The following is an 18,470-nucleotide window of genomic DNA, read 5'->3' as shown; positions in this document are numbered from 1 at the left end:
TCGGTGGAAAATAAGTTCAACAGAACTGGCATTTGCTTGTTTTTCACCACCTTGCCACACAGAGTGCAAAAGTGTTTTCCCCTCACTGTTGCACAAAGCCTTCTGGGATTGTTATGCAGCTAATTTGCATGTTGGTGTATTGACCTCAACCGGATTAGGCTGCTGTTGCTCAGCTGGTGCAGCAGGTTGTTATCTCATCCAGAGGCTCCTGGTAAATTCTTCTTCTTTTTTTTTTTTACATTCGATCACACAATGACTTGGAGAGTCCTGAGATAACTCACCAACTACTATCTGTGGACATGTAACTGTATATGTTCCTATTAACTTATTCATTTATTTATCTTTACGCACCCACTTTATCCAAGTTATGCTGCAGTGGTTGCAGCTTATTTCAAGCAGCGCAAGAGAAAAGAGTTCATACAAAAAAAAAATACCTTCAGCCAAATTCCACTCACTTATTAACCTAACATGCTATTTTTGTGGGGCTGCCCGGTGGTGTGGCGGTCACAGTGAGAATATCACTGGATTAAGTGGAAAAAAAAAAAATGGATTTGACTCTTGACTGACTGTGTGTCTCCTCCAGGGTGTGACCTGCCTTCAAACAAGGTTCACTAGAATCAGTACCAGCCTCACACAATGCTGAATTTAATACACCAGTATAGGTGGAAGGATTGTTTTTGGTTCATGAGGGAAAGCCGGATAAAACTAATTTAAGGTGCATGAAGAACATGCAAACTCTGCACTTGAAAGGCCGGGATTCAAACCTGGAGCTTCTCTCTCTAACCACTGCACAACACAAGTCTTGCTTCAGTTAGGATTTATGCCTGTGTGATAACAGAAACTGAGTCTGGACTCAGTTTAACGCAACAGAACGGAGTCGGTAGCTCCTCACACACTCCGTGGATATATTTCCTTGCCGGATATGAAACAGTCCAACCAATCAGAGCGCTGCACCGCTTCCTCTTCTAGATATGTATAACATGGTACAACAAAAAAGTCCCATAAGTTTGTACATAACAAGAAGTCTTGTCTGCACTGTCTTCGGCAAAGCACCAGAAAACTGTTTCATTCAGCAGCAGCAGATAACTGCAGTTTGCATGTTTCTCCAGCTACTCTGGTTTACGCCCACAGTATGAAAACATACACCCAGGGTTATTCCACGACTCTAAATTGCCCGTACATGTGAATATCAGTGTGTTGTCTGTCTTGCTGGACTGCTGAACTCTTTACGGCATAGCCTGTCTTTGTTCATAATAAGTTGCGGGACAGAACATGGATGGATACTTTAATGCGTTCACAATATTCTATAAAACTTGCGTAATTAAATTACCAATAGGCAAAGCTGTATCATAACTACTGAAATAAAGTAGGCCCTCTATTATTAAAGTTATTGTTGTACTATCTGGGTCAATATAGTGTCATGCGACAGAAAGTTAATACATAAAAACCCATTTATTTACTTTAAAATGCCTGTGAGCCTAGAAAGGATTTAGGGAATAAATCAATAAAATCTAAAGGGCTGGTGGCGGTTTTCAGGGGATTTAATCTGATTTCTTTGCCATGGAAAATATCTTTCTTTAGGTTTCATCAGATCTCTTACAAGCCGTTGCACAATACCTGCCTGGGTGTTTTTATGAGTACAAGCTGTATATGTCTGAATGCAGAGCTGAAGTCACCCATCATGTCTGGAGTTACATAATCTGTGTTTGTTCTGGAGGATTTCTGGATTATTGTTGGACTTCTTTTTCTTTTTCTTTTAACAAAAACCTCCACTGCATGTTGTCTCCCCCTCTCTTTCTCCACTTCTCACATAAGGATCCAATAAAGAAGTTGCTGCGGTTGGGGACCCCCACCCCCACTCACCCATTTGTGCGCATGCGCCATGTCAGTCCCGAGTAGCGTGTGTAGTAGTATTATTATTATTGTGAATGGGGGGGAGTGGAGGTGTGAGCGGGGTGTGGATGGGAGGAGGAGGGGGTGAGGGGAGGGGGGAGGGAAGGAGGGGGGTATTTTGGGTGTACAGTCACAAGAGCGACTCGATGGAGCCAGGAAGTAGACTGTTGATGCCTTCAGGTACTCCTCACAGCGTCGTAATCCTGAACATTCTTACTGTTGCGCTCATTGTGAGAAAAGTTTTTTTCCCAAAATATTATTAAACTTCTGTGTGGTCGCGTCACAGATATACGATTTTCCTGCCCTTTTACGTATTGGTTACTTAAAGAAAAACAAGACCACGACTCGTTTTACTACAACAGTAGAAAGTGTTCTAAAGTTGAATAACGCTGATGCGCTATTGTGCCCAAAAATAAAATAAAATAAAAAATTACGCCACTTATGACATCAAGTTTAAAGGTTTAACAGGAGGAAACACATCATAGACTAATGTATGCATCGTCACATGGATTGAATTGCTGGTTAAAACCTTTCGTTTTCCTTTTGCGCTCGTTGTGCGTTAAAGCCATTTTTACGCACGGAAAATGCGCAGGTCCACGGAGGAGGAGCACTTTGAAGAAGTTGCAGGTAGACTTGGGGCTTGCTTGAGATCAGACGCATTTAAGGGGTGAGCGAGGGGAGGTACAGAAGAGAGGGAGAGAGAGAAAGAGAGAGATTCAGGTTGAGCGTTATCGCTGCGGGTCAGTTAATAAGAGCCATTTGGAGCCAGGAGGCGACCCGGAGCGCGCAGGAGCCGCAGCCACAGGCAGATCATCATTATAGGGTCAGCAGTCACAATCACACAGTCAAAGAGAGGGAGGGGGAGAGAGAGAGAGAGAGAGAGAGAGAGAGAGAGAGAGAGAGAGAGAGAGAGAGAGAGAGAGAGAGAGAGCACATTGCTTCACACAGGGAAGAAAAAACGCAGACACGGAAGAGGAGTGAGTGAAAGAGAGAGAGAGGGAGAGAGAGTAACAGAGTGAGGGACGGACGGCTGCGCACACAACTTTTAGTCTGCTGGATAATAATAATTAAAGAAGAAGAAAAAAATAAGAGGGTAAGCAAGTGGGAAGTCAAGATGCCGAGGGTAGTCCCGGACCAGAGGAGCAAGTTTGAGAATGAGGAGTTTTTCCGCAAGTTGAGCAGAGAGTGTGAGGTGAGTCTGCGGCGGCTCCACACACACTGGATCCTTTCTGTTAGACGGCGGAAATAAAGACAGAAGTAAAGGCTTGTTCGTGGAGAAAAAGCCTGCCGACGGGCTGAACCGTTTAAAGCCTGACTTTACATCTTTGTTAAACTGCTTAGTGAAATGAAATGGATCATGAAGCGGCAGCCTGCAGAGATGCTTTCCCCCAAAAAGTGCTTTCACTCATATGGAGCTCTTTGTATTTGAGTTTCATTCATACTCCTACTTCATGTTTGTTTGTGTTTGTCAGCGTGCTATTTAACTTCTTGCATTTATTTTATTTGTCACGTTTTTTTCAATAGTTGTGTTTTCCCATAAATCACGATTTAAATTATAACTTTTCATTCTCACGTATCCTTGTTTGAAGTGTTGTATAAATCAAGCACGGGGCATCTTGGTGATTACTTTCTTCTTCTTTTTTTAAATAGATTAAATATACTGGATTCAGAGACCGACCTCATGATGAGAGACAAGCTCGCTTCCAGAACGCCTGCAGGGATGGACGCTCAGAAATAGTGAGTACAAAACTAAGAATTTATTGTCCTGTTCAGACCAACAGGATGGATGTGGCACTCAGGACTGATTCAGAGAAGAAAAGAAATATAAAGGTCAAGTTTACCAGTAAATTACTAAACAGACATAATTTAATTTAGCCTCCGAGAAAAGGGATTTTAGGGGAAATCCCAGAATAAAATGTTCTGTAAAAGTTTGAAATGATCGGTTCCTTTTAGTTTTGCATGCATGAGACATGTGTGTGCAGATGTATTGATGTGACCCAGCACCAGGAAGTAGACATGTTATCAGACATGCAGACCCACCAGGCTTAACTTCACTCGCAGACTTCTTCTTCTTTTTCTTTTTTTTTTACCCCCTCTACATGCTGCAGCTGCAGGCATCATTGTCTCAGAAGTGCACATCAACATGCGTTATCACACAGGGTAATAACGAACACTGTTAAAGCTGTCATCAGGGGCCTGGGACTGGTCACTTAAAGCCAACACCTTGTCTCATGTTGGGAGCTGTTAACATGAAGTGAGTTCAGCAGTCATGATAGTAAATACAGTAAACTGTAGCATGCTGTTATCAAAAAGGGTTTGAATCGGCATTTTTTACCTCTCATTTATATAACAAAACCGTCAAGTTTCAACAACTTAACATGCTGTTTTAGATACACAATTGTACCTTTAAATTGAATAGGAAAGGTATTTTGTTATCCTTCACAATGACATTATCTTTAATAAATACAAAAACATTTATTTTTCAGATTCACCTGAAATTGAAATATTCATATCTTCCTTGTCAGATTTGTTCTTGGTAGTTAGTTGTAGCCTTTTATTGGACTTTGTTGCACAAAATGACTTTCTTCTTAATAAGTTTTTACGGAGATGCGACAGAGATAGTTTGTGCTGAATCTACCGTCTCATTTTCCAGACCGCACTCCTCTCTGCCTTCAGATGCATCAAGTCGAACATCCAGTTTTGAGATGGGTGCCTCCCTAAAGGAAACTGTAATACGACTGTGTTAAAACTCTTATCTAGTGATGGTGAAAACTGGGCAATTTTGACATTTGGCACAATTAGAAAATACCCTAAATGTCATTCTTTAACTCTAAAGTTAAATAACCTTTCAAGAATTGACACAAAATGCACAGAAATAGAGGTCATTTTCCTTTTTGCGAACATTTCAAGTAGTACAACAACTTGTTTATGTACTGAGGTAAATCTGCGTCAAAACTGAGCCTTTTTGTGATGAGAAGGATGCAATACCAGCTAGTGTGGGTCAAATCAAGGGGAATGTTTCTTTAGTAGTGCTCAATTTGACAATCAGCAGTTATGTTTTCATGTAAAGTAGGCAAAAATACATATTCCACCAGAAACGAGTATCGTAAAACCTGAAAAATAGTCTTTCCCTGCTCTTTAAAACAGTTATTAAGGGTTTATTCTCAGTTTATTATGTCAGATTGGCCATTTATACATTACAATTATGTATTGTGTTACTTTGAAGGACCTCTTGAGCGGCAACATACTGTGAATACATGAAATACAAACAGTATCTCAGAGTTAAAACGGCCTCTCGTTTACTATTTAGACTAAATCCTCTATTAGAAATCAAAGGTATAAACGACTAAATGTATTTTCATCAATAAAGAACTAAAAATTTTAATCTTGATCAGGTATTTTATGATTGTACAATTAATTGTTTATTACTCTGTAGTGCTTTGTGTGAAATTGTATTTTATATCGACATTCAAGGCTTTTCACATGAATCATGAATGAACAAGTAAAAAAAAAAGAATGAATACCAATCTCTGTGATGAATGTCAGTGCCAAACTAAAACCATTATTAAAAAACAATGCGTGTAATAAAAAGGTCCACTTAAATGCGAATTTTTTTTTATGTTTTTCTTTCAGCTCGGAGATGAAAGTCGTCTCTAAACCCGCCTGACCTTTTGTTTTCTGTTTTCTTTCAAAACTACAGAGCACTGCTCCTGTGATGAGTAGTTTATAACTTGAAAGCGAGTCCTGACACGTTGATATTGTCATTATGTAATTAGTTTTGAAGAAAACGCCGTAGTCCTCTGGAGGTGAGCTCAGGCTTTGAGCACAGACACACACACACACACACACACACACACACCCAAACGCGATACTCAGTCTACCGTCTTAGTCATCCTGGAGGTATTTTTCACAAACATGCCGTCATCATCACAGGACGGGGCGGCGGGGGGGGTGGGGGCTGTTTGCATCTCCCTTCTTTTAGTGGGACGTGATGCGTCCGTCTGTCCTGGCTGTATTTATAAGCCTCCTCTGCTGAGAGAATTGATGGCCGTGGTTTTAATGCTTGGACTGCAGCTGTGAGCTCATGCTGCTGATTTATCTATCAGCCAGACGCCGCTAAAGACCTCTTGCTATTTTCATGGTCGGTGTGAACAAGTATTAGACGCAAATGTGCCGTCAAGGATCGCTTTTTATGGCCGACGCAGGTCGCTTGAAAACAAACTGTGAACTTTGACTGATTTATTGTGTCTTCTTTGAGATGCGTCACTTCATTTTTCGCATTTTTACACTTTTCCAAGTGAAAGAATAAAGTTTTGTGTCAGTTTCCATCAAGCACGAGTTAAAAATACATTTGAAGTCACATTGCAGCTTGTTTAAGAGCGAGAAAACACGCGAAACTTAAACACGAAGCTATTTCTATTTCCTGTCCGTTTTTGTGCATATCTTCAGTAAAGCACCATCAAGAGAATATTATCAAAGCATAAGAAAGATAAAGACAGAAGAATCAATTTACCAAACCAAGTAGAGGTGTCTTCAAATGTCTTTTTCCACTTGCACAATGTCTTTAAACAAAACTAATAAAGTTAATTTTGACAGAAATGAAAAACTGACTTCACTTTGACTTGGTTTGTATGATTTTAAATGCAATACTTATTTGACCACTCTTGTCATTTCCCATCAAATGTTTGTTTATTTTTAAATGAGAGATGAATACACAAGATAATGCCGTAAAGAGGGCAGAGACAGACAACTTTTCATGGTTTAGTCAGACCAGTTGCCTATTTTTCTAAAGGATATATTAAAAAAAATACATAATTATAGATCATTATACTAATGGGAATCAAGGAGCTACTCTCTTCATACATCATATTTTAATATGAATCAAATCTAGGAAGGTGTACATTTCTATGAGTTTGAAAGCACTGCGCATGCACACACACACACATGCAGAGATGTGTGTCTTGAATCAGATAGCGACTCTAAAATGTTCCAGATTGATCTGATAAATGGGACAATAATTCAAAGTAAATTATCTTCAGCTCAGCTCATTAGAGATGAGTCGCTTTCTAAACTACTATTGATTTTCATGCAGGCCTGACTGCTCTCTCTCTCTCTCTCTCTCTCTCTCTCTCTCCCTCTGTTTATCTCTGTTTATACACCTTTTATATGTCATTTTATTTGCTCCTGTTTTGTTTTTCTGCTTTGCCTTTTTGTATATTCACCACACTGTTTTTACTATTACGTTCCATTCATTTGTCTCTGTTTCCCTCTCTTTTTCTTTCTCTTTCTTTGTCTCACAACTTCCCATCTCTTTCCCCTCTTAGCCTCCCCTCCCCTTCCCTCCTTTCTTTTTTTTTTTTCTTCCTCCGAGCAGTAGTAGCCAGCAAATTAGTATCAGATGGTTGTAATTCAATACTTCAAATACAGCAGAAATGATGACTCGGGTGTTCTTTGAGCTTTTCCCTCCCTCTTGTTTCTCTCTCTCTCTCTCGCTCTCTCTCTCTCCTTCTCTCTCTCTCTCTTGCTCTGTCCTTCTTCTCTTCCATTCAGCTTTTTTTCCTTCTTCTGGTTCCCTCTCTGGCTGATGAGGGACAGGTTTGACAGGGTGCATAATTCATATGCTTCCAGCTTCAGTCGCATCCCTAATGCCCTTAGTATTGATCCGTCTCAGCGCACACGCACACAAAGACAATAGACACACACAGAAAGAGCAGATACACATTTAAAAAAAAAAAAAAAGAAACATTTTTTAACCTGATTTTCTGCCTCTATGTAATTCATTGCTTTCGGGCTGCAGCAGAGAAATGCATTCTATTGATTTTAATTTTATTTGTGTTTCAGTGTTTTTGCATGCGCGTCTGGAGAGGAAAGCATCCCATTAGAGCAAGGAGCCGTTTTACAGAAATCAAAAAAATGTGGAAAACTGCAGAATAATGTGATTATATGTATGCGAGGAGAGCGAGCCAGCAGTTCACTTTGTGCTTTTGTTCTGAGAAGAGCGCGGTTTAACCACGAAGGAACACGCGAGAGGCCCGTAGAGAGACGACGGCGACCCGCTTTGATCTGTCAGAACTTCATCAGACACAAATTACACATTTAAGATTCATAGCTCAATCCAGGCTTTCATAATTAACTCGTGCTGATTACACCTTTACCATCTCATGGCACTTTTACAGGAAAGGTCCAACATGGGTGACAGTCATCCGACAGGTGACGGTAAAAAGGAAAAAAAAACCTTTTAACAAGAAGAAACCTCATCAAAGTGTTTGACGAAAGTTAGAAAGAAAAGGGCGAGAGCAACAAATGAGAGCTGATCTACAAGCCCATAGCAGCTCGTGGTGAAATGCCTGTACCTGCTACTTTTTCTTTAAAAAGAGGCCTGTAATCCACCATATCATTTTGATTCAACAAAGTTCTCAGGAAATTTGGAGCTGTGATTTATTAGCTTCCTAACATAATTGACAGAGTCATATTTTGGTCAACTTACAGATTTTCTGAAAAATGTGTTTTTCTTCTTATTTGAAAACCTTACTCTAAAATATATCACTTGGGCGGTTATGCTGTGAGGCTTTTGAATGACTCAAAACACTTTTTTTTTTTTTACCAGTAACCGTTGGGTCTGTCCTCATTTCTCACCTTGTGATTCAGGCTGTCATAACCTTTGTTCTATCGGGCTGGCAGTATTGACCGCTATTTTCCACATACCTTAAACGGCCATGCAACAGTGAAACAGTCCAGTTTGCAAAATCTGCAACACCAGCGTTTTATGAGGCGGAAGCGTCAGCGCTTCCTTCAATTGAAAAAGAAATAAAGAAGCCGAGGCGTACGGATTCACTGATGACGCGTCAGTCCAGCTCTGGAGTGAATGTAACGTCTGAATGCCCCACGTATGCCACAACTTTGAGCTACAAAGGCTCCCGTAGTCCAATCAACAGTGTAGATGACTTTATAAATGCACTGCGATCCATAACTCACAAGAACTGTGATCCGCATGCTGTGTCCAGTAAACCGCGGAGAAGGTCTAAAAATCTGATCTGTGACCACGTGAAGCTTTAAAGCCATTGGATATGCGATACGTCCTGCTGTCTCCACATGATATTTCAGACGCTGCTGTAGCAGAGCTGCACAACAAACAGGATCATTTGAAATGAGATGTGGTCTCTGTTAGGTTCACTATACTTCAGATCCTTTACTGTTCAGTTCGGCACTGTTTCACACACACAGAGGACATCCAGGAGATCATGAACATTGAGGAATAAGTGAAGAACAAATCACGTTATTTTGAATGTCACAAAACCACCTTGCACATCAACGTACAAATGAAATCTAAGTAATGAATCGCCAAAGTATCATTACATTTAAGATCAGGGCCAAAAATTCTCAGTTGGACTTCTTTACAAGTCTGTACTGTAATAATGAGGCTGAAATGTGCAACTTTGTTAAAAAAGAAAAAGAAAAGAAACCCTTATCATTTAAAATCAGTGGAATGGTCTTATCTTAAACACTTAATATGAAATAATTATTCTTTTGTGTGTTTTTAGCCTCTTCTAACTCTTCTTTTTGCTTTGTTTTCTGACCTCATTGGACTTCCGTTTTGAATGGGAACAAACCAACATCACACTTCCTCCTCTCCATGAATATAAAGAGTCCATAGCACTTATTCAGTTTGTGTGATTTTCTGTCTCCGTGTAATTATAACTTGTAAAGAGGTAAAAATCCAGTTCTATCCTTCAAACAAGTATATAACAAAAAAAGATATGTTGTCTTTGTTATGTACGCTATATACAAAATGGAGGAGATAGCGATAAAGAAAAGAAACGGTCAAATCCTAACATACCCTGTTTGAAAAGGGAGTAGGAAGAAGTATACAAATCTTTAATCCTAACTTTTTTATATGATAACTATCATTTATATGTATATCACTATCCATCACGATTATGCATTGTTTAATATTCATGTATTACACAAGACTATAAATAAATATACACTTAACTCATAAACATATGAGTATAATATAAATCCACGATTTCCTGTAATTGTATTTACATGTTACAATATATCCACTGATTATCCCAATTCGTGTTCCATATACCTTAGACATTAGATATACATTAATGGGATGCAGCAAATGCTTATTTGTGAGTATTATAAATGCTGATACCAGTTGTTCTGTGTGAATGCGAAAGTATGGAAGCACATTATTGTTTATGTCCCAATTTAATTTTCTTCTTATTTATGATTATATTGCACAACCTGTTGTGATATTTGAAGCTTGTCCAAATAAGGGTACTTAACTTTCCTTATATTTTCTTGTACAATGATGATCAAGAATCTTGAGCCTCATTTATGTAAATAATCTCATATCCTTGTTGAAAACTTGACATGGATATCAATGTGTTAATGGCGCTGGGAACTTGGAAATTTCCCACTTCCCACTTAAAGTCTATATTATGTAACTCTATAATTTAAATCTTTTTTAACTGGTTAGTTACATCATAAGCCATCAACCTGCAAGCCAGGAAGATTGATGATCCTATTTGATGTGTTAACTTTGATTTTCATATCAGATCAACACTTGTAGTTCATCCATACACCTCTTTTCTTGAAAATATCCCAGTTTGACTCAAGGTTTGGGATTGTCTTTCTGGGGGGGATCAAACAACATTTGTCCTTCATTACTCACGTCTTACATTCCCTTTCTCGTTGTCTCTCCCTGCAGGCCTTTGTGGCGACAGGTACCAACCTCTCCCTCCAGTTTTTTCCAGCCAACTACCACGGAGATCAGCGGCAGGTTCCCACGAGGGAATACGTCGACTTTGAAAGAGAGACGGGGAAGGTAGGACGAATGAAAGCGGCACCTCTGTTGACAGTCATTAGGAGGACATGCTGTCAGAAATGTGGCTAAAACCTGACTTTTTTAAGAGATCTACAGAGCTGTTGGCAAAATCTGTTACTTCATCATCAGCTGAAATCATGTTTGCCATTTGTTTAGTCATGTGCGCTCGATTCATCTGACAAACACCATCGTCACATTGTGCAACTTTTTACAGAAGCAAATAGCAGAAATACATTCATCTCTGTTTGGCTTGTTTGGCTTTCTGTTCCTCTTTAATTTCAAGAAATGAAATTTACAACAGACACAAGGAACAAGAGGAGAGGGGAGGGGGGGCCTTGGTTGCACGTTCAGATCAGGATACCCAGGTAGTGTTTGTTCGTATCTAACATGTAAATGTTGTTCAGGCCGACGCGTCTCTATGGAGTACAGATTGATTCAGATGTCGGAGCAAATGCAGGTCCACAACAGCAAATTAGAGGGATCGATCAACTTCACAGTTTGCCAACTCAAGCCTTTAAAAGGTTGACTGGTGGGGTAGGAACATCAAATTAATGAAAAGCTTATTCGCTCGTATTTGCTGTTGTACCGTCAAAGCCAAACTTGGAACAACTTTGAGAGTTCAAAAGAAGTTACTTTGCTGCCGTTGTCAAGGTGCCGCAGACTGTACAGTGGTCCTGCTATGTTTATGTGTATGTTAATTGTCTCCCCTGGCGCCCCCAAGTGTGGACTCTTAATGTGTGTGTGAGTGTGTGTGTCAGAAGGCCCTCCACGGACATTGCCCAGCTGAAATGAATACTGGCTGGCGGCTCATTAAAAATGCATTTTGGGGAATCGATGGACCTCCATGGCCCAGGGCTGACAGACTAATCTCACTCTGTTAATTATTTAACACAAGTGCTCCGACGGGTGGGAACTATATGCGTGTGTTTATGTGTGTGTGTGCACGAGTGCTTGTGTTATCAGGTACGAGGAATTATTAAGAGGGCTTCTGATGAAGTGTGTGTGCCTGTGTGCTTGTCGAGTGTCAGAGCGAGAGAGACGGAACGACGAAGGCAAAGTGTGTGTGTCTGTGTGTGCTTGTGTAAGACGATCCCCTCTTCTTTGTCACGTTAACAGTGCTCACAGATCTATGAAGTTTTAATGAGGCCAGGAGGCGTCAATGTAAAGCAGTTTCACAGGCGTTCGTTGGTGCCGCAGACAAACGCTCTCTCTTTCTCAGTTTAACAGATTTTGATAAGCACACTGACGGTCTTGTTTTAAGTCAGCTGTATGAGGCCCTTTAGCCCCTTGGTAGTTGCTCCCTGTAGCGCATACAAAATGAATCTATCTATCTATCTATCTAGCTATCTATCTATCTATCTATCTATCTATCTATCTATCTATCTATCTATCTATCTATCTATCTATCTATCTATCTATCTATCTATCTATCTATCTATCTATCTATCTATCTATCTATCTATCTATCCATCGCAAACCGAAAAAGCTAATGGTGACGGCGCTAAATGGCTAAAAGAGCTAACACAGAAAAAGACTAAAATGATGATAGCAACTGACACAGCTAAATTAGATAATTAAGATAGAAAAAAAGAATAGTCAAGCAACTAAAAGAGTTCAAATGGCTAAAAGTGCCAAGCGGTCAAAATTGCTAAAATGGCTAAAGTAGCCAAATGGCAAACATGACTACAACAACTCAGCTAAGCAACAACAGCTAAAACAGCTAAAATCGCCAATGCAACTCAAAATGGCTTAAACAGCATCAAAAGACGACAAAACCTGCTGAAATTGTTAAAATGACTAGTCTTAGTAGATGTCGAAAAATGTCTTACTAGATCATTTATCTTTATTCTTTTCAATTTAAACATGTTCAATTTGTGGAAAGTCTGTTAAAAATGGGTCTTTTAGCTATAAAGGTTGAAACCCTCTGCTCTATGAGGAATATGTGGTTCTTTACTAGAATAACAAGTCACAAAAAGTTAATTCTAATCCGTGGTGGTTTTTTTTTTTTTCATTCCTTTCCAACAAAAACAAACAAACATTCTTTTATGTAATGTTAATTTACATTCTCCTTTAATAAGAAAAATAAATACATAAAAAAAAAGAAGAGGCAGCGAGTGCAGCGTGCGGTTTCTTGAGCTGCTAAAAGAAATATTGTTTGGAAGTGTGTGCGTGTGTGTGTGTGTGTGTGTGTGTGTGTGTGTGTGTGTGTGTGTGTGTGTGTGTGTGTGTGTGTGTGTGTGTGTGTGTGTGTGTGTGTGTGTGTGTGTGTGCCTGCCTCATGGATCCCACCGGACCCCCCTGTTGAATACAACTGTCAGGCCAAGGCAGAGATCCTGTTTGCACTGCAACTTATTCTGGTAATTACTGTCACACACACACAAACACACGCTGGTACTTTGAGGATAGTTGTTTGTCTTGGAAACTTATTATGGCTTTTTATTGTTTGTGAAATATTCAGTTGAGTCCAGAAACTTGAACACAAATTAAGCAGGGAGGCCAAAAATGTTTGCGTTCTTTAGTCAAAGTCGATAAGGAAAAAGGAGGAAGGAGAAAACAGAAGGAGACGGGAGCTCATGATTTTCATGCAAACCAAGCTACCTTTCTTTCTTTTCTTTTCTTTTCCATCCATATTCTCTTTCTTTTAACCTTTCAGTTTGTTCCTCTGCTTGTTATTCTTGTATAAACACCCGAACGTCTCATCCATCCATCCATCCATCCATCCATCCATCCATCCATCCATCCATCCATCCATCCATCCATCCATCCATCCATCCATCCTTTGGTCCACTTCCTGCTTTTTTTCCTTTCTTTTTTTTTTTTGTCTACGTCCACACATCCCACCCACCCTACTCAGTATGACCCTCCTTTAATCCGTTCGCCACCCCCATCCCCCCTCCATCCCTCCATCTTTCACTCTTTCCCGCCTTCATTTCCAAGCACAGATGGTGCCAAACCAAAAGAGTAGCAAAGCCAGGTTAAACTTGGCGGCTGTACTGTGTGTGTGTGTGTGTGTGTGTGTGTGTGTGTGTGTGTGTGTGTGTGTGTGTGTGTGTGTGTGTGTGTGTGTGTGTGTGTGTGTGTGTGTGTGTGTGTGTGTGTGTGTGTGTGTGTGTGTGTGTGTGTGTGTGTGTGTGTGTGTGTGTGTGTGTGCGTGTGTGTGTGTGTGTGTGTGAGAGTACTGGCTCTCTGTGTGTCGTCACAGGCTAATGGGAGCCAGCTGTGGCGGTGGTTAATTTTAGTGTTAGCTGCTAACTAGCAAGCATTAACCCTATAGTGGACTCAAACTGGAGCATCGTAGCAGCAGTGGTAATAGTAGGTGTTTATATTATCACTACTGTGGCCTGCGACCATTTTCTAAGACAACATCAGAAAATGTGATTAAAGGAAGACTTTCAGTCAAGGAAGTCAATGAAGTCCACCAAAGTAGTGGAGTTACATAATTACGGATTGTCTCACTTATTCAGTGTAAATGGAATTGTACTGCTATGATACATTAGCTGTTCATTTAGCTCTCTTTTGGTATGTTTGAATTGGTCAGTATTTACCAGTCTCATACTTTCAATTACCTCTTGCTTGGGAGTTCTGCAGAATTTGACATAACAATTGTCTTTGAAAGAGACAGATTAAAGAACACGTGACGAAACAACTGAGATACAGTATTAGATATGAGATACAGGAGAGACATCCTCTTAAACCTAACCTATACTCCATACACCAAGGATACTCAAAGGTTTTCTTGAACCACCGCTGCAAAGCCTATCCAGTATTTTCAAAATACGCATTGCATACAGACCACAAGGGTTGTGATTGGTCTGCTCTTCCACGTCATGGGGAATGCTAAGAAGTTCCCCATGTGATCCAGATGATGGTGTAGAAAATGGAGTCTTCATTGGAGAAGTGCTGTTAAATTTAAGAGTGAGCAGCACACACCGCCCAGTGGCAGGGCCAAAAATTCAGGTTGCTTTACCGTCTACAACGCTTTGTACACTTGCTAGCTTGTCGCTCGCCGCCACAGCGTTATATCGGTGAACTACATCACAAAACACACAACCCCAGCGCAGAGGTTCCAGGAGAAAAGGGACTGTGGCGACGCTCTGCAGTATATCAGTCTTAATGAAGGCAAGCTAATGTTTATTAGTGGACTAATAGCTGCTGAAGCTAACGTCAGGGATTGGGAGAGAGAGAAACATTTTCAATTGTTTTAAGCTACTTGATCTCACTGGAACTTCAGTAATAATCTCGTAGCAGAAATGAGTTACATAGGATTATAGCATAGGATTTGACTTTTTAAAAAAGGCCATGCTGGTGACCAATGCCTGTCAAGGGTACATGTACAGATCTCGACGTTCTGCAAAGTAGCCAATAGTTGAAGCTTCATCTGCTATTTTTTGTTTAACTCAAGTAAAGAAACCTTTAAAGGCAGTGTAAAAGATAAGTTTCCTTCAGCCATGTGCTGGCCATTGGGGGGCTGCCACAGAAGTACAAAACCAGATGAGACATACAAGTATTTTCATTCATTTGCAATCCTAAGAATATGTGAATATTGTGTGCGAGCATATTTGAACACGATGTGACAGTCCGACTCCGTATCTGCTAAATGCCTCAAACTGCTTTCTAAGTTTATCTGTCTGCAGCCGAGAGCTGCGCTGCGAGTCAACACCCAGATTTATGTTGGCAGAAATCCACTGCTGACATCTGCCAGTGCGAGCTGTGAGATAGACTGAAATCACTTTCAATCCTCAAAGTCAAAACAATGGGTTTAATGGCAATAAAAGATTTGGCTTTTGAACACAGTACAGAGATAAATAATTTAGAAAAAAAAACACTTCAGATGCTCTAACAGAAGCTCAGATGTGTAAGTTATAAAATTGTCAAGAGTGGAAACAGAAAAAATTTAATGACTTGTGTCAATTCTTAACAAATATATCACCAAAGAGTTTTCATGCCCTGCAAAAAAAAACGAATTTCAAATATGAAAGAAAATTGATTCAATTCATAAATTGCAAAATTTCAGCGAATCAGAGTGTTTAATCCAAAAGAGAGAGCGTTGTTATTTGGAAGAAGAAAGCTCAAAGCACAAAGACAGCTGCAGTCACTTGAACTTTGATTAAAGTTATTGTTTCATATTTGCAACAATATGAGTGACTACTTTAATAACATGTACAGTGTTTGGATCTACTTTTTTACAATTTTGCCGATGGCCTTGCTGCTTGTACTGTATATCACGTCTTTCTTCCTCTCTGTTTTTGCCTCTGCGGGTCACATGATTAGATACGATTGTTGCCCCACTGGATAAAAGTTGTGTCAGATTATGCACGTTCAATAGGAAATAGAACAAATATGAACACAGCTGGTGGAGGACCTGTGTCGGTATTTCACTGCGTGTGAAACGGATCAACTTGCACAGTCGTCAAACACGCTGTGAAAACAGTTTTAACTGCGCAGCTCTTTCACAGCGAGGCCGTAAACAAAACAACATCCAACAAAGTTGTGTGATTCAACTGTTTGCCAAAGGTGCGAGCGTCCAAGGCAGTAGGAAGCTGCATCGCTTTGTAATAACTGCAAGATGTTCCAGTTTACATGCTGACGCGATGATTCAGATGTTCGCACATCTGAGGCATCAGTCCAGTCTGTGCAAAGTTTAACTGGAAAGGCAGGAGTCAACGTTACACTTTCTCAAGAAAACATTTGATACTTGATCTGATGGCTGTACGTTCACTCCCTACATTCATAAATAAGAGGACGACTCAATGTTACTGTGAAAGATCCAAAACAAAGCTGCAGAAGATGATGGATTTACAACTGATCAAGTTAAATCAATAATGATCGTATTACAAGACCTCCTGTTTTCTGTTTTAAAAATAGAAGTACTTTTAAAATAAACACGTTTGAATGGAATTTATTTAGTTTCTCAGTCAAACAATCCCTATAATGTGTATTTGTAAATTCTATATACGGTATGTATGTGAGTGTGAACTTTACCACCCGCAACATGTAAAACAGGTTTTCGTTGAAGAAGTTTTAGTTGAGTCAGTAATTCTCCCCATGTGGTCTACTTGAGTAAATGTATTTAGTCATCTCTGCTCTTAACTGATATCTGGTATATAGCTACTTTCATAGGGTAAAAAAACAATGGAAGAAAATTACATTTTGATTTACACCACTGAAAAGCTTAAAACATGGTCATAGGTTTAAAATGTGGAGGCAGGAAGTCCACAAACAATGGAGGTAGTCGTAAGACTGCATATTTGATTATCTTTAAAGCAATTTAGTTGATCGTGTCAATCAAACATGACACTGAATACTTAGTTACCACATGAGAAATACTGTGCCAGAATATATTCGTTTTTTACATCTTCTTATCCCTTACTGGATAATTATGTATGTATCTGTAAAGTATATATGTATGCAGGTGCATAGGAAACCATTAGAATAGCCTTGAAAACCTTTTTGAATCAGTTACTACTACACTCATGTCAGAAACTAAACGGTTTTCTCAATTTTTATAATAATTTGGATTAAATGAGGAAAAGCATATGATCTCATGATATAGTCTCATATTTTTAGCAATTTTATTTTAAATGTTTGTGGCTTATATGGGCAAAATTACAAGTGTAAAATATAAAACGGAAATAGTTTCGTTTGTGTGAATAAATGTACATCACATGATTATACAGTGAATTGAAACATAATTCATTGCAGTTTATGTAGTATTTTGCTATGTGTACCGCACATGTCGGTACATGATGATGAATGTGGAATATATTGTGCAGCCCTAGTGTTTATGTATATAAACAAAATAAAATGAAGAAATGTTTAAGCTATGTGCAGATAACTGGTGACTATTTTCTTTATAATTTAAATTTTTTTACATTATTTAAAATAAATAATCCTATCAATCAGTTGATAAAATGTGAATATTTCCTTATTTTTTTAACATGATTGTCTTTCTCCATAGTTTCCTCAAAGTGAAGATTTCAGGTTGTTGTGTTTAACATTACACGTCAGAGTTTCTCAGATGTTCTTGTTGGAGAAACAAAACGATCTGAGAAAAACTTCTCCAGGAAGTCTTTGTTCTCTGCCATGCACACAGCCTCTACAATCATGTCTTATCTGCCACCTCTTTCATTTATTCATCAGCTTCAGGCTGTCACAGCAACTTTGTGTGTGTGTGTGTGTGCGTGCGTGTGCGTGCGTGCGTGCGTGCATGCGTGCGTGTGTGATATTAAGTTTCCCTCTGAACGGAAGCCGTGCCATCGGTGCGTGACTTCTCAGTGACATCATCAAAGCCCGACCACTAATTGGTTCCCTCTGCTCCTGCTGCCCTCTATCCAACTCTGTGTGTGTGTGTGTGTGTGTGTGTGTGTGTGTGTGTGTGTGTGTGTGTGTGTGTGTGTGTGTGTGTGTGTGTGTGTGTGTGTGTGTGTGTGTGTGTGTGTATCCATCCTGAGTGGCAGTTCGGAACATTTTAATGACTCTTGTTTCATTTAAATCAGAATAAGTGTATCTTCATCTGAACCTTTCAGAGACATTAATGCGCCACAAGACCTTGTCTCACACACACACACACACACACACACACACACACACACACACACACACACACACACACACACACACACACACACACACACACACACACACATACACACAAAAACACACACTCGCAGTCCGCCTCCTCAAACAGGGTATCATATTTCCAGCTCCAGGCCTTAGATCAAAGACCACACCCACTCCCACA

General features: G+C 39.7%; 1 protein-coding gene across 4 annotated transcripts in view; it reads left to right on the top strand.

Annotated features, from left to right (window-relative positions):
* Positions 1-2,483: 2,483 nt before the first annotated feature.
* cbfb (core-binding factor subunit beta) overlaps positions 2,484-18,470 on the top strand; it is a 37,355-nt gene continuing 21,368 nt past the window's right edge. For 2 of the 4 annotated variants that reach the window (XM_080475956.1, XM_080475955.1), the window contains exons 1-3: positions 2,484-3,085; positions 3,544-3,630; positions 10,613-10,729. In XM_080475956.1, coding sequence (XP_080332082.1) covers positions 3,008-3,085; positions 3,544-3,630; positions 10,613-10,729 — 282 coding nt within the window. In that variant the 5' untranslated portion in view covers positions 2,484-3,007. The remainder of the gene's footprint in view (positions 3,086-3,543; positions 3,631-10,612; positions 10,730-18,470) is intronic. The other 2 variants (XM_080475953.1, XM_080475954.1) reach the window with 2 other exon arrangements.

This window comes from Lipophrys pholis (genome assembly GCF_963383615.2).
Source record: "Lipophrys pholis genome assembly, chromosome: 11".
Classification (NCBI taxonomy): Eukaryota; Metazoa; Chordata; class Actinopteri; order Blenniiformes; family Blenniidae; genus Lipophrys; species Lipophrys pholis.
This window is presented reverse-complemented; position numbering and strand designations above follow the sequence as displayed.